At 40.6% G+C, this 15,436-nt stretch overlaps 1 protein-coding gene across 2 annotated transcripts in view; it reads left to right on the top strand.

The window, feature by feature from the left end:
* adamts18 (ADAM metallopeptidase with thrombospondin type 1 motif, 18) overlaps positions 1-13,538 on the top strand; it is a 75,020-nt gene extending 61,482 nt beyond the window's left edge. For both annotated transcript variants that reach the window (XM_032561434.1, XM_032561435.1), the window contains 6 exons: positions 1,061-1,265; positions 4,162-4,356; positions 7,065-7,135; positions 7,264-7,429; positions 8,788-8,986; positions 9,862-13,538. In XM_032561434.1, the coding sequence (XP_032417325.1) occupies positions 1,061-1,265; positions 4,162-4,356; positions 7,065-7,135; positions 7,264-7,429; positions 8,788-8,986; positions 9,862-9,977 (952 nt within the window). In that variant the 3' untranslated portion in view covers positions 9,978-13,538. The remainder of the gene's footprint in view (positions 1-1,060; positions 1,266-4,161; positions 4,357-7,064; positions 7,136-7,263; positions 7,430-8,787; positions 8,987-9,861) is intronic.
* The last annotated feature ends 1,898 nt before the right edge of the window (positions 13,539-15,436 follow it).

Below are 15,436 nucleotides of genomic sequence, written 5' to 3'. Positions count from 1 at the left end.
TAATTAGCTACTGATTTATCTGTACTAGCTAGCTAGCTTCTTCGCGTCTATAATGGGCATCAAAAGGAACAGTACCAATGCCTTCAACTAAAATTATTAATTTGACAACATCTGTAGTAAATTTGGCAAGTCATATTATTTATATATATGCATATACAGTATATAGTATAACAAACTCTATAAAATATATGATTTTCCTTTGTACATTTGTTGCGATACAGCTGTTAAACTTAAATTAAATTGTTAAACTTATATTTCATTCATAATTGTCTTCAAATGGTCTCCAAAACTCTTAAGTGTGAATTGGTGAAACCTGCTGAGCCCTGGAATAGAACAGAAATATCCTTTATTGTCACACTGTGGGGAAACAGCAGCACAGTGACATTCTGTTACGGCATGTTGGTTAATATGAAATAGAAATATAAAAATATACTAAAAGAAGAAAATTATGAACAATATACTGTCCAGTAATGGCAAAATTACAACATAAAAATGCTGTTCAGTTATCAAAGATAGCATAATCTGATATTTAATGATGAAACATTTAAGTGCAACAAAAAAGCAAAACCTGTTGGGTGCAAATCCCCTTTTTCACAGGCTGAGCACTGCAGTCTGCTGAGGAAATCTGGGAAAACTTTCCTGCAGAGTTGTGTACAGTATGGTTTGTTTATGTTTAGTTTCATAGGAAACGAAAGTATAATGATGCATAGAACGGCTGGGTCATGGATATATGAATTAAGGTCAGCATTTCTGCTCCATAATGAATCATAAGATGCCAACCTGTTTGAAGTGTTTAACAGATGGATAATTGGACGTTTTAATGCGATTTGGAGTTTTTTTTTTTTTTTGATGGCAATCACTGATGGTTTACGTTGTAACGGTGTTCTTTAAGGATGAAAATAAGCAAAGCAGACCGAGGTCTAAACCTGTGGTTGGACTCTCTGATTGGGAGCTCAGTGATGTGGTCGACTTCCTGATAACAGAGCCCGAGTTCAGCGTTTAGACCCAACTCCTCCGGTCGTTGTTGCTTCACACCCCTGCTCTTCCTGTCCCTCTGCAGCTGGGCCCCAGGGGACTGGGGGCCCTGCAGCCGCTCCTGTGGGGGGGGCCAGCAGACCAGGGCGCTGCGCTGCATGAGGAAGGTGACCTACCAGCGGGACGAGGCGGCGGCGCACTCCCTCTGTCCCGTCATCTCTCCGGCCCAAATCCAGCCGTGCCACACCCAGGCCTGCCCGCCGGAGTGGAGCTCAGGGTCCTGGTCCCAGGTGGGTCCAAACCAGCATCGTTTGCTACATGTTTGTGTAGCAAAATGTTTTGTTTGTGCTGCTATCATTTTTAAGACGTTAAAAGTTCCCAAAGGTCATAGAAGGTCAACCGGCCCCTCCCACTTTTAATGAAGTCAAACAGATTCGATGTGAATTAATCGTGCTACGTTTGTGCTGCTAAATATTTCCTCCACAAGCACAGAACAAACATTTAACACTAATGTAGTTTGATTTGAGTAACGTGGAACGTCCGATTGAACCTTTTGACCTTTAGACTTTCAGTAATGTCTTCAAAACAAAAGCAGCACAAATGAACGTTTTAGCAGCGAAAGCCAGCACAAATTCACTTCGGAGACAAAATGACGTGCCTGAGAGTCTATCATGAACTGTCAATACAAAAAAATGTTAAGTATTTTAATTTAATTTTAATTAAGTGGTTTAATCATCACTGTAAAAGACTTTATCACCTGCACATGGAAAAATGATACAGCGCCCACGTAATGCAATATATACATCCTCTGACTGAACACAGCAGATCCATTAAGAGGAATGACTTGACCTGTCCTGTTGCGAGACATTTTAATGAAAAACATTGTGGCTCACCTTTATGTTTTATTGGCGCTGCAGCCATTTAGCTGGAGGTGGTAATATTAATTGAACCAGGAAGTAGAGAAACGCTCTCTGGATATTCTATTTAAAGAGTTTATTTCCTCCAGACATGAACGAGGATCTATTCTGTAACTGACCCTATTTTATCTTTATGTTTTCAATTTGGTTTGAGTTTTTCATAACCATGTAATTAAGGTTTCTATAGTTTTTATAGCAATGTGTAATTTTAACATTACATTTAGTAATTAACTACTCTTAAGCATGTAAGGTGACTTTCCCTTTAAAATTTTGTTTGTTCATTTAAGAGCCTATTTCTGTCCACTAATCATCATCCCCTTGAATACTGATTGGTCAGCCGGTTTATGTCCGAATGTCTGATTGGTTCATTTGGTTTTTGACGTGATTTATGCCTTATTTTTATTTAAACACAAACATACCAGCTCGAGAACAGTAAATGTTCCTGTAGCAAATGTCTTTGGTAATTAAATGATGTTCATTCGTTTGGTAAAAAACTTAATTAAAAAAAATCTGATTCTACACACACAACGATCAGATCAGACATGAGAAAAAACGTGTTTAAAACCACATTAAACTACACCAATGTGAAATTAAGGTATTATATTATATTATATAAAGTTGCCATAAGTCATGATGCTTGAAATGGGTTGTGATTCTAAACTGCCAGTGTGACTAAATATGATAGCATGAACTTTAAATTCATCTCAAAAGGAAATGAGAAGATTTGATTCCCACTGGTTAACAATGACTTATGGAAAAATAAGTTTTTAATGAGAAAAATGTTTTTTTCTTTTTGTCTAAGCTCTTTGTTGTATATTTATTTATCAAGATGAGATGAAACTAATCACCTCGGTTTAAGCTGCCAACCCGTACTGTAAAGCTAATGTAATCCTTTGCTGCCCCCTGCTGGACGTCTGGAAGACACCGATAATCTGAGACTTTAATGATTTGCCATACTGCAAAAAAAAGCTTTTTTCTTTTTAACTAAGAATAAAATTTAAACTTTTCCATTGTTAATTATTCTCTGCACTCTTTTAATATTGTGTTCCTTGTGCTGTTGGTTTAAAATGAATTCAGCATGTTTTAGTTGAAAACACTTTGTCTCCTTTATATTTAAACTCAGCAGAAACTGCCAGTCTCTACCTACATCCACTGTATGCAGTGTGTACAGCCAGGAGGTTCATCATGATTGGCTGCCGTTACTGGTCCAATAAGAGATGCACCAATTTCATATTAATGTCTGTATTGGTCACGATATTGAAAGAAATTCCAGATTGATTATTGGTGACAATATGCCCGATTCATAAGAGCAGATCTATTCAGTATAATTCTGTGCTTTGTGTCCTGAGCATCATCATGTTTTATTGTTTACTTTACATTCATAATGACACGTTCTGAACCATTTGAAATAAGGTTTGTTGCAGTTTATTCTTATGTTTGACGAACGTAGTCAGCCTATTGTTTTTATCAGTTTCATTTTCCTTCTTACTTATTTTACACCGGCTTTTATTGTCCTACTTGCATGATGGTGCAAAGTTATGAAATAAATTTTAAATTCGGTCCATAAATGTCTGTGTTTTTTTTTTAAAAGCGCTTTAAGGAAAATCAGTACTGTTATTTTGTATCGGACCGGTATCGATACCAGTATCAGTATCGGTATCCGTATCGGTATCAGAAGTGAAAAAAGTGGATTGGTGCTTCCTTAGGTTTGCAACACTAGTTCAGTTGGCGGTCTTCCAGAGGTGAAAGCAACCTTTGCAGAAAAACTGCAATACGCGCGTTGATCTACAAGTGTGTGTGTGTTATTTGATAAATGAATAGGTCGCTGTTGGATAAAAGCCTCTCTGGCCACGTCCCTCGGTCCCCGCGGAGCAGTTTGACTCTGTCGTCCGTCTCCTTGCGGTTCATGTGGAGTTTACCTCGGCTCGGTCTCCTGTTGGTGGACACGCTGATGGGGGTCACATTCGTCTCACAGCCATCGGTTTATCGTATTTCATAATGCGACGCCATCAAAGCGGTGACCTTCTGTTTGCTTGTCTACCCACACGGGGAATAACAAACTCACCCGTAATGTCTGTGCCAAGGATTTCACCTCTTAATGTGAAGGAAACTGAAGGACAAAACAAAGACAAAATGGTTGAAGTTACAAAGCCCGAGCATGAGTCTCTGACAGAAAAATGACTTGGTCATCAGATCGTTGCCTAAAGGCTCACCAACAGCGTCAGGATCTCTAGCTTGCCTGATTTACTTCCTCCTTCTCGTCCCTCAGTGCTCCAAATCGTGCGGCCGCGGCCTGAGGAAGCGGACCGTGTTCTGCCGCAGCACGGATCCCGGCGCCCACGCGGTGGTGGTGCCCGACAGCATGTGCAGGCAGCACCACAGGCCCAAAGCCCAGGAGACGTGCGTCCTGAGGCGCTGCCCCAGGAACGACAGGCTGCAGTGGATCCCGACGCCCTGGGGAGAGGTGAGACAAAAAGCTCAACGCCTGGCAAAACGAATCCCTTTGGATGTTTTTGTTTTTTTTTCACATTTATCATGACACAAAAAACTGATGGGGTCCGTTGGGATTTTATGTGACAGAGCAACAGAAAGTAGCACGGAAGAAAACAATACAGATTTCAGGTGCATTTACTCTCCAGTGGAGAACATTTTCTTCACAAGTTACATCAGTAGTAAACCTGTCAGTCCACTCTATGTTCAGTTTAGCCTCAGGAGAATATCTTTACCTGTTTTATACACATTTTCAGTAGGGGAGTGATAAATTTCGAACTGTGGAGCTAGCTTACAACGCTATCTATCAAGCTTTGAAAACTGTTCAATTCATATTCAGAAAGATGAAAAGAGCCACAAACACAGTTCAAATGATTAGCACTGAAACTCAGTGGTGGGCACGCTAATGCTAACCCGCTAGTAGCTGAGCTAATTTTTAGTTTTTGCTAACTTTGAAAATGTGTAGCATACTTAGCTTCCCCAAAACTAAGTTTTCTGAATAAGTTATAAAGTGCTAATTGACTTTACAGTTTCTTGCTTCAGTTGAATAGAGTTTAACATCTGTGACGTTTTGGTTATGAACTGTTAAGGATTGTTCAAGTAGTTTGACATCCATATTAGCGCTCTTATTTTGAAGTCTGTTTACGGAGCAGTTTTGTTTCCTCTTCTCATGTTACTTATTTTTTGAAAGTTTTATTGACCCAGTGGCAGGTGTACAACAATTAAGTGTTAATTAAGCAAATAAATTAGCTGTAAAATCTACTGGTTTCCTGCATTCTTTCTGATAAAAGCCCCAAATTAGACAAAATCATGGACAGAGTTAGCAATAGGCTACTTAAGAACTATAAAACTGAAACCATGAGCGCTTTAGCTTTAGCTATTGCTAATTTCTAATTTCTACTTTGGTGTAGCGTGCTAGCAGAACACACCAAAGCTCTTTATCATTAGAGCTTTGGAGTTAGCGCAACATTTTAGCTTGTGGTCTCCAGCACAGGTGGAAATATTAGTTATCCAGTCTTCACTTATTTCTCTTTATAAGTGAACCAACAGAACAGTTTTTCCCCGGGAGCAGCAGCTTGCATGCTACCCTTCAAATATAGCAGACATCTTAGATGTTTCTTGTTTTCTCGTTTTTCAAACTTATCAGTCATTTAAAGAGAGATTTCTTTCAGAGAAATGTGTCTCGCAGCTCCAACAGATTAGCATGCGAGGCGGCTCACTCCATTTGGAACTATCATTACTGCTCAGCTTTACCTCCCAGTTAGAAGCTTGTTGAAAATAATACAGGCAAAAAGAAAAAAAAAAACAAAAACCTGAGCAGAGAGAAAAAAAGCATGTTGCTCAGATGAAAGCAACTCGCAATTAGTGTTTTAGCTGACTGCAGTCTGATCACTCCCCATTAATTTATTCAATTTTATCAGGCAAACAGGATTTTCCTCTTTCTACTTTTTCGTATACAGTTGTTAATTGGTTTCCAGTTGGTTGCCTTTTCTGTCCTTCCAGCAGCACTTACACAGCTGTAATCATTTCACTGACTAGATGAGTAATTGTCTGATTGTGAAAAATAATGAGCATGATGATAATGAGCAATCAGTGATGGTGCCAGTTGTTGATTTCAGATTAAAAGCAGCCATCACAGCACAGCACTAAGGCATTAATGGTAAAATAGTAGCAAGTCTGTGCATCAAATATAGCAATTATTAATATTATAAAGTATTATATAATAATATTATATTATAAATTATGTCAAAAAGTTGCACTGCTTGAATTTTGTGTAGTGGAATGAATTTTGAAACTTTTTTTCTTTGTTTTGCGAAGCCAGGAGCGACCTGTATATGGCTCATTTTTTGGACGGATGCACTGTAAATTCAATACCAAGTATTTTCGCTCTACCTTTTAGTGGAAATATCTTGGTACGCTTGAAAGACGACAAAACTAACATACAAGTAACTTTCCAGCAAGATAAAGGAGCTTGTTTCAAGTCAATAAGTCTTTAATATTGAAAAACGTTCCACTGTCAGATTATTTCACTCGTGACAATATTTTTTTTGATAAATAATCTGCCAGTAGGATTGGTACTTTTTCATCAATATTAAGCTGAAAAGCTACTTCTGAGTGAAACCTTTGTCTTAATTCTGGTGCACTACGACATTTGCACTGGAAACTAGACCAGAAATACTTGGCAAGATTTTGTGGTTTTGCAGTGAACACTGTGGGGCGACTTATAGTCTGGAGAATATAATAGTTTTCCAGACTAAGACTGTTTCATGTTCACCCTTTTAGTGTGATAATGCTAAAAAAAAGTTCTACCAGTTCCTTTTAGAAGTCATCTAATTAGTATATATTATACATATATATCATATATAATATCATATATAATAGTTTTATGTCCCATAAATTTGCTCTATGTGGAAAACGTGCAAGAAAGACGCTAATGTTGAAAGACAGCCTGGCCTGTCAGGGTGACACATTTTACTGGACTATAAATTGTCCCACATATTGCGATAAACGATAATATTGTCATTCTGAGATCATGTTCTTGGGTAGAATTCCAATTTACCAAAAAGATTTAAAAAGTGCAAATGTTCAGCTCATCACATAGAACGACTACAAAGTGTCAGAATGAAGTAGCTTGTGGTGTCCAGGAACCCTGCTGGTTCTAAGGTTCTCCCTCTGTCTCAGTGCTCCAGGTCCTGTGGCTCAGGCGTCCAGAGAAGAGAGCTTCGCTGTGGGGAGAGAGACCCACAGGGAGGGTATGTTGGCTCCGGCTACACACTGCCACTTTCATCACACTTTAGCGGAGCGCCGCAGACACCGGAGGCCCCGCCGCGTCGTCTGGGTTCAGACGTTCTGAGTGGACGGTGTGGCTCTTTCTGCCCAGGTATGTGGAGTATCCCGTGCGGCGGTGCAGAAATACGGCCAAACCTTCACTGGATCTCCAGCAGGTCTGCAGTGGAGCGCCGTGCCCAGAGCGCCCCCGGGTGGTCCCTGGCAGAACAGCGTCCGGCGCCTCCGTGTCAGGCTGGTTCCCGTCTCCCTGGCAGCAGGTGCAGCAGCTCACACTTCAACTGCAAACGGTGTACAGTAAAGACTTTCAGAATTATGAGGGAATCCCAGTAAAACATTCGAATTAGGGCAGAAACAACTAATCGGATTAATCGTGATTAATCGTTATCTACAGCACACGGACTCAAGAAAAGGCTGTTTGCTGAAAGAATAACACAAAACTGCTAAAATAAAACCAAACATTTTTAAAATGAAGATATAAAAAAAAACTTTTTCTGTAAATATGTTCTGCGTAGAACTCCTGGTTCCAGTTCTGCTGTTAAGCACCTTTTGCTATCCAGTTATTAATCAGTTAATTCAGTCAACAGTTTATCCCTACACCATACTGATGTTAAATCAAGCAGATTATTACAATTATTGCTTTAGCTCTAGATACATAATTTACTATAATCAGAAGTGCTGTTATTTTTAGGTAATAATTTATCTAAAAAAGAAATTCATTTGCTCATTTTCACCTCTTAATGTATTTCCAATTTTGTATAAAAACAGATTTAAAAGGCTAAATGAAAAATCTGCCAGTTTTGTCACCCGATTAATCGTCAGAATGATCTCTAGAATAATCAATGACCAAAATAATCTCCAGTTGCAGCCCTCGTATGAATAGTTTGATCTCAACACAAATCTGTGAGAATGAACAGAATCTGTCCTCCCCCTCAGTAAAAGCGATAATGTATTAATAAAAAAAATAAGTATAACTCCTGAAAGTGAAATTGATGAAACGTATTTTCCACCCGACTTCTCCTGTGTGATTGATTTCGGCTGATCAGGCTGCTCTTCTCTGGAAAGCTGCGGCATAAATAGGTTCGTTTTAAAATGGCGCTGCGGTTCAACACGTTGGACCCTGTGAACCGTGTCCTCCGTCTTCTCACCTCAGAGACGGACTGCGCAATGTAGGCGGTGTGTTGCTCTGCACATGTAGCCAGCAGGATAATAACGGCCACGGGGAACGGGCCTCGGATAAAATCCTCAAGCTGCGCTCTCTTACCGAGCGTTTTGGAGCAGAGGGTGTGTGTGGCCTAACTGTTGCGTCATGTCATCTATTATGCAAAACGTCTTCCGGGCGCAGAGTCTCATCCTGCTTGATCCCAGGCCTGGGGATGCTTGTACGTTTGTCTCCTGACAGCTTTGCTAGAGGGTGAGAACATGCTGCCCGGGATGTTTGTATCCCTCTGTTCTTTGTCTCTGCAAAGACCTTTCCACCGTCCAACCCCTCTGCCTCCCTCCTGCGTCTGCTTTCATCGCAAATGTTTTCACTGCAGCGCTGCAGAATGTCTCGTGTTTGCACACGTCTCCTGGCGATTTCCTCTTGGAGATGCATGTTGGTTTGTTTTTGCCGTAGTGCTCTGTGTCCTGCGGAGGAGGGGTTCAGACTCGAACCGTCCAGTGTCTCCAGCAAGGTCGCCCCCAGGCCGGCTGCCCGGCCCACCAGAGGCCTGTCGCTTCCAGGGCGTGCAACACAAACTTTTGCCCCGCGGCTCCCCCAGGACCGGCACCTCGCCTCGGTAACCGGGTCCCGGCCACTGGACCCGGTCTGAAAGGTAAGGCCCTTGAAGGGGACTAACACCGCCTGGAAGAGATTTTGTTTTTAAAGTATGGCTACATCTCAGAGCAGAAAGCAAAATGTAAGTGGACTTAGGGTGCATTCACACCAGCCCTGCTCAGTCCACTTTAATTGACGTTGATCTAGAAAGTCTGGTTCGTTTGGGGACGTGTGAACGCATAATTGATGTGGACCAAAAAAGCGAACCCTGGAAAGCCTAAACACTTGAGTCTCAGTTTGGTTGAAGTGTATTCTGGTGTGGCTTGATTGAATATACGTGAATACCAAGTGGAACAGAGACTGCTCTAAGAATGAAAAGTGCGCTGTAGCGCAAGGCATTCTGGGTAAATACAACCAAGACAAACGTGTGAGTGTGACGCCAGCGGGAGTAACGGCTCGTTGTCTTTTGCCAAAGACAAAAGACAAATCCTACAACTGCTAGAATCTGACACTGCTTCATTTTTGTTTATATGTCATGAAGTCAACTTATTGTTTTTGTCAGTTTTAATTTCTTTATTATTTATTTTACATTGGCTGTTCAACTAATAACTGCACTGACTCAATAAATTAAAGTTGGTTTTACATGTTTGACTAAACCTGTGAAGCTATTAGTGTATTTAATGTTCTGTTCTGGTGCAGTTACAAAATAAATTTGTAATTTAGTACATTTTTGTCTGTGTATTAAAAAAAAGAAACGTTTTTAGTCAATTCGGCATTGTTTTTTGGTTTTGGATCGGTATCGGGCGATATTAAACCTCAAATATCGGTATTTTCACTTCCGATATCGGTGTCGTAAATGAAAAAAGTGGGTCGATGCAGCAATCCCGTGTAGAAACCCTGCGCTCTCCTCAACCTCTTCTCTTCTGTCGACAGATGAGCGCTGCGTCGATCACTTCAACTGGTGCCACTTGGTCCCGCAGCACGGCGTCTGTAGCCACAGGTTCTACGGACAGCAGTGCTGCAAGTCCTGCTCCAGCAAGAAGCCGTAGATCCGTCTGCGCTCTCGGTTTTGTGCCGTCGCCTTCGCTCGCGACACACACAGAAACTCTGCCCCAAAGTCGTGTGTTTTCCTCCTGGAGTTCTTGACTGACGCAAAGCAGTGGAGAAGCACAAGAGACGTTGCACCGACTCAAGTCACGGTCTCCGTTACAGAGGGGAAAGCAGCTGCTGGCGCTCCTCTGCCAAAGCAATGACTTCATATGTATGTACATATATGTACCTGGTCACAAATCTTCTAGCTTTTGAGATCTCTGAAAATAGAGAGCCATCGAAGGAACAGAGCTTTCTCACATGTTGTATATTTAAAGGCAAATGGTGACATGTGTCTTTTTTTTTTTTTAAGTTATTATGTTATATCATTTTCTATTTTGTCCATCCATGCAGCGTGTCCAGCTGTACGGCAGGCCTGTGCTAGCCATCAGGTTTTAGTAATCGGAGATGATCAGTTCTCCTTCACACATCATCTGCATCTGGATCACAATAGGACTTTTTTTTTTTTTTCCACCCGTGTGTCAATGCAATGAAAACCTGACTCTTCTGCTCACCTAAACATTTCCTTCAGCTGTGCTGCAACGGTCACCTTTTTCCTTCCCCGCATATATCTGTGGTTTAAAAAAAAAAAACACCAAACAACTTGGACATCTATGCGTCGTTTCTTTTTCCTTCCCGGCGTTCTATCGATTGCCGGCAGAATGAGGTGCATAATGAGCGAGGCGATCTGCGGGCCTCAGGGAGGGGAGAGAGGAGGAGGAGGGTGAAGAGCGAGAGAAGAGGATGATTGCCTGACGAGCGTGGGTGCAGTCTAGATAGCAAGTGCTTGTTAAGAGAGGGGGAAAAAAAACAATGTAGGTGTGTTCTCCAACAGGAGTCTGGTCAAAATGTTGGGATGACGCACGTTCAGTTCGATGGCCGGAAAACATGAAAGGCGACGATCTGAATGCTTCTCTTTACTCCTGGACGGAGGCATGCCTCCCGTTAACCGCTCGCAAAAACAAACGGACACGAGGTTTAGAACAGAGTATACGCCTCATGGTGAATAATGAGCGTCTCTTCCGCCAATAACGGCGCCTGCCAGCCGTTTGCCTGAATGGATTTCAGCATGACACTGACAAAAACTGAGTCTTACTGTTGAGACGCCACTGGAGGAAGTTAACCTTTTTGTTTTAAAAACAGAGAAACCAATTAGGTTTTTTAGTATGTTTCTCATTCATTTATGCAGTCGAAGAGCCAGAATCCGAGAGTGAATTGTGTACGGTGGCCCAGAGGGGTCAGCAAAATGTGAAAGCTGCAATGGAACAACAGAAGCCACAGTGAAAGTTAAAACAGGAGTTATGCTAATATGAAATTTATGCTAAAACATAGCTATGCTAAAACAAATTTTAATACAATGTAGCTATGCTAAGACAGAAGTTGTGCTAAAACACATGTAATGCTAAAGTGGAATATATGCTAGACCAGAAGTTACGCTAAACCAAGGGTATATGCTGAAACAGAACATACGCTAAAAACAGAAGTTACGCTAAAACACAAGTGATGCTAAAATGGAATTTATATTAAACCAGAATATATGCTAACATAGAGTAGAAGCTAAAATTAGAAGTTATGCTAAGGCACAAGTAATGCTAAAATGGAATTTACCAATCCAGAGTATATGCTAAAACAGAAGTCATGCAAAATGCATGCTAAAAGCAGAAGCTATAAACTTACTAACATAACAACAATTTTAGCATATCTTTCATGCCAGCATAAATTCTGTTTTAGCGAAACCTCTGTTAAGGTATAAATACTGTTGTGGCTTTCGATGTGTTACAACGTTAACATTTTGTTGACCCTTCTGGGCCACCATACAGTGTTCAAAATGTGCACACATTCATTCATTTTGTGTCAATTTACTGTTTTTTTTACAGAGCTTGAGTGGCTACAGATGCATTTTTGAAAAGTTTGTTTTCATCAGATAATATTCAGGTGGTTTGTGACACAGAGACTAAAAACGCAGATGTCTTCACAAAAAAAAGGTTTGTTGCAGGTACAAAATAAATAAAATTAGAAATATATCAATATAAAAATAAGGATACAATATGTGTGATATTTTTTTTGGAAAGTTAATTACTGGCCTTTTATGACCTTGAAATGATTGTGTGTGGCTCGAAGCAGATAGATTTAGTTTTTTTTGCTACATTTTAAGAGGTTCGGGGGATTTTCCAGTTAACAATGTCCACTTCTTGTTACTGAGAAAAAAATATTTATTGACAAAGCAATTCAAAGTCCATAGTGCTTACATTATAAAAACAAAACACATGAAACAAGCAACAATTATTACATTTTGTCAATTGCCATCATCAAAATCACGGAGATTTTTAATCAAAGGCAGCTCTAAACAGGGCAGCTTTTAGACTTAATTTAGCCTAAAAGCCAGTGGTTCAGCAGTTTTGCAGTTTTCTGGAAGTTTGTTCCAGATTTGCGGTGCATAAAAACTGAATGCTGCCTAATGTTCATCCTTGTTGATTGATCTTTATTGAACCTGGATAGTGATATTGTCTTGTTTTTTGTGCGTATTTGACCGCTTAATACGGAAAACTGCCTGCCAACCTGACACATGAGATAAAGTTTTAATTCAAGAAGCCAGTCAAGATTTATGCTAACCAAACATTGTTTGTCCTGTGGTGATTACGGCACCCCTGCTTGCTCTATGGGCGCCGCGATTGCTCTTTAATCAGATGCGTCTGCATGAGTCAGTGAGCTCGAGAGCTTTTTCAACATTGGTGTGACTGCATATTTGAACTGCTTTCCTCAATGCTGAATTACAAGAGTCTGTTTTAAAGGCGCTGAGGGGATGTTTGTGCAGTGTGCACTGCAAAAACACCAAATCTTATCTAGTATTTTCTGTTTTATATGACTTGGAAAAAATGTTTTGTTATATGTGAAATAGCCTGCCAGTGGAACTAGTACTTCTTAAAACCAATATCAAAGAATGAATTACTTGGTAGTCAGTTTTGTCTTATTTCAAACACTAACATACTTGCACTTATACTTACTAACATATTTGCACTAAAAACTAGACCAAAAATACAAAGATTTAGTGTGTTTTTTCCAGTGTGTGTAGCATTTTTAACAGCTCACCTGATGGGAGAGTTTCTCTTACCTTACATCTTATTGCAGATGTTTGTCAATTTCTTTCATCCATATTGGTTCATAATGACATATTTTTAATTATCCTAATGTAGGAACCTACATAAAAGTTAAATGTTGATTCAGAATTTTTATTAGAACAATCACATGTTAGCAAGGAAATGTTTCTGCAGCCAAACATATTAAAAAGGCCAATCTACTGTGAAAACCCTGAGGATGAACACATGGAACACAATTAAACTAAGAGGTTTCGCAAATGATGGCGCTATTTACACATTTATTTATCTCTATTTTATTGTATGTATTTTAGACTCAAATATTTGTTCTTCTGTACCAGAACCAAACACAGAGAGAAGTGACATTCAGCTTCTATGCTGCACAAATCTGGAAGAAAAAAGAAACTTCTAGAAAACTGTAAAACTGCTGAAACACTGAATTCCTTTAAATAAAGGTCTGCCTGTTTGAACCCAACTGTTCATAGCTGAAACATTGATCAGCATATGTTTGACGTGTATTGATGATTTTGATGGTGGCATTTGGAAAAAAAAAAAAAATTATTATTGCATTGTTGATTCTATGATGTTTTTATGACATAAAGCACTTTGAACTGCCTTGAAGTTGCTGCACAAATCAATTTGACTCAACTATATGGCCATGTTTACGCTGTATAGTTTCATTTTAAATTTATAGGATATTCATATAAATCCAATTACATAACGCTAATGTTATTTCAAAATGGATGGTTAGCCTATGTTCATTTTCATGGATGTTTTCACATCCACTTCATTGAGGCAGTATTATGTTCAAATGGACTTTTTTGAGCTTTACGCCATGTTGAAATGTTTTTCCCTCATGAAATGTATGTTTGAGAAATCGCTTAGTCTCCCATGGCAACCGTCCAGTTTAGCAAAGCACCTGGTTGAACCTCGCACCGCCTTCAAGGACGAAGCTCCTCCTCCCAGCTTCTTCAGACTAACTTTTAAAGCGACAGAGGTATTAAATTGCGTTGTGAAATTTCTTTTATGTCATATTTGATACATAAAGCATTTTAATGACTTAATTCTGCTACAAAATGATGCTACGAGGCTGGAGAAGGCATAATACTACTCCATTAATATCTGTGTTTACTAGAAATTTCAGCAAAACCTAAAAAGGCTCACAGTTGCTCACATTTATTTTCGTTTAGGAGAAACTGGGACACACCACGCCAAGCCAAAGTAGATACCTTGGTCTGTCAACTCCAAAATAGGGCTGTCTCCCTTAATCCCTTCTCTAGCCAGGCTGATCGATGCAGGTATTTCTTTCCTGTTTTCAACACGCTCTCAAGCTTCGTCCTTTTTTTTTTTTTCCAGCTGGCAGGGCCCCATTCGTTGACCGTCCGGCTGTAAGTCAGGGCTGGTTGTTATTTCCCGCCCTGACATCTCTCCACTAGCGGTCTGTCAAGCTGGCTGGATAGGAACGTGGTTTGTGTGCTCTTGGCGTGCAGTGAACCTTGATAGGACCCTTTACTACTGACAGTCAGCCTAATCACATCTTAACAGAGTACCATCTTAGTGTCTCTGCTTCCATGTGCCGGCATGGGTGTGTGTGTGTGTGTGGGTGTGCAGAGACAGAAAGTGAAAGTGATCTCTTTATTCCTTGCAGGGCTTACTCCAAGGACAGACATCACAAGTGAGAGCTGTCATATCTCAGTGCCACCTCTCCCATCAGCACTTGTGTATCAGACAGAGTTCACCAGACATGTGTCCACACCCCCTAACCTTCCTTTCTTTTCACACACACACACACACATGCGGTCGCAGGCTGCACAGAGGATCACGGAGGTATTGGCGAGGCTTTAGAGGTATGCGGTGTGGGTGGGAGGCTCGTTCGTTGCTGCCAGGCGTCTCAGCCGACGTTAAGAGATCTGCACCTCACAGATCTCCCCGATTAAGAGATCAAAAGACGACTGGCAGCTCTGCGTCGAGGCAAGGCCACTCTTTTTGTGTCTCTGTCACACTGGATGATTTAGGAGTGGAGCAAAGCCTCTTGGATCGCTGTCTCCCACCTCGATAAACCTCCTCAGGGCTGCCGAACGCTCACCTGCGATCTTTCCCCATCTTCACCCGGCTTCTTGTTAGCTTTTCCTGCTATCCGTCTTAGTCTTGTTTCTGTTTCTACATCCACCGCCTCCTATCACGCATTCTTCCAGTCACCTGAGACTGTAACTCGGTTAGCACGTCTTACATCTGTTTACTTTGCTTCTTTCTGTAAACTCCAAAGAAAATATAGTACAGTTTGGGTTTATGATGCTCTTCTCCACCAGGGTTCCAGTCTGCAG

The sequence above is a fragment of the Xiphophorus hellerii genome, chromosome 4, assembly GCF_003331165.1.
Source record: "Xiphophorus hellerii strain 12219 chromosome 4, Xiphophorus_hellerii-4.1, whole genome shotgun sequence".
Lineage (NCBI taxonomy): Eukaryota > Metazoa > Chordata > Actinopteri > Cyprinodontiformes > Poeciliidae > Xiphophorus > Xiphophorus hellerii.
This window is presented reverse-complemented; position numbering and strand designations above follow the sequence as displayed.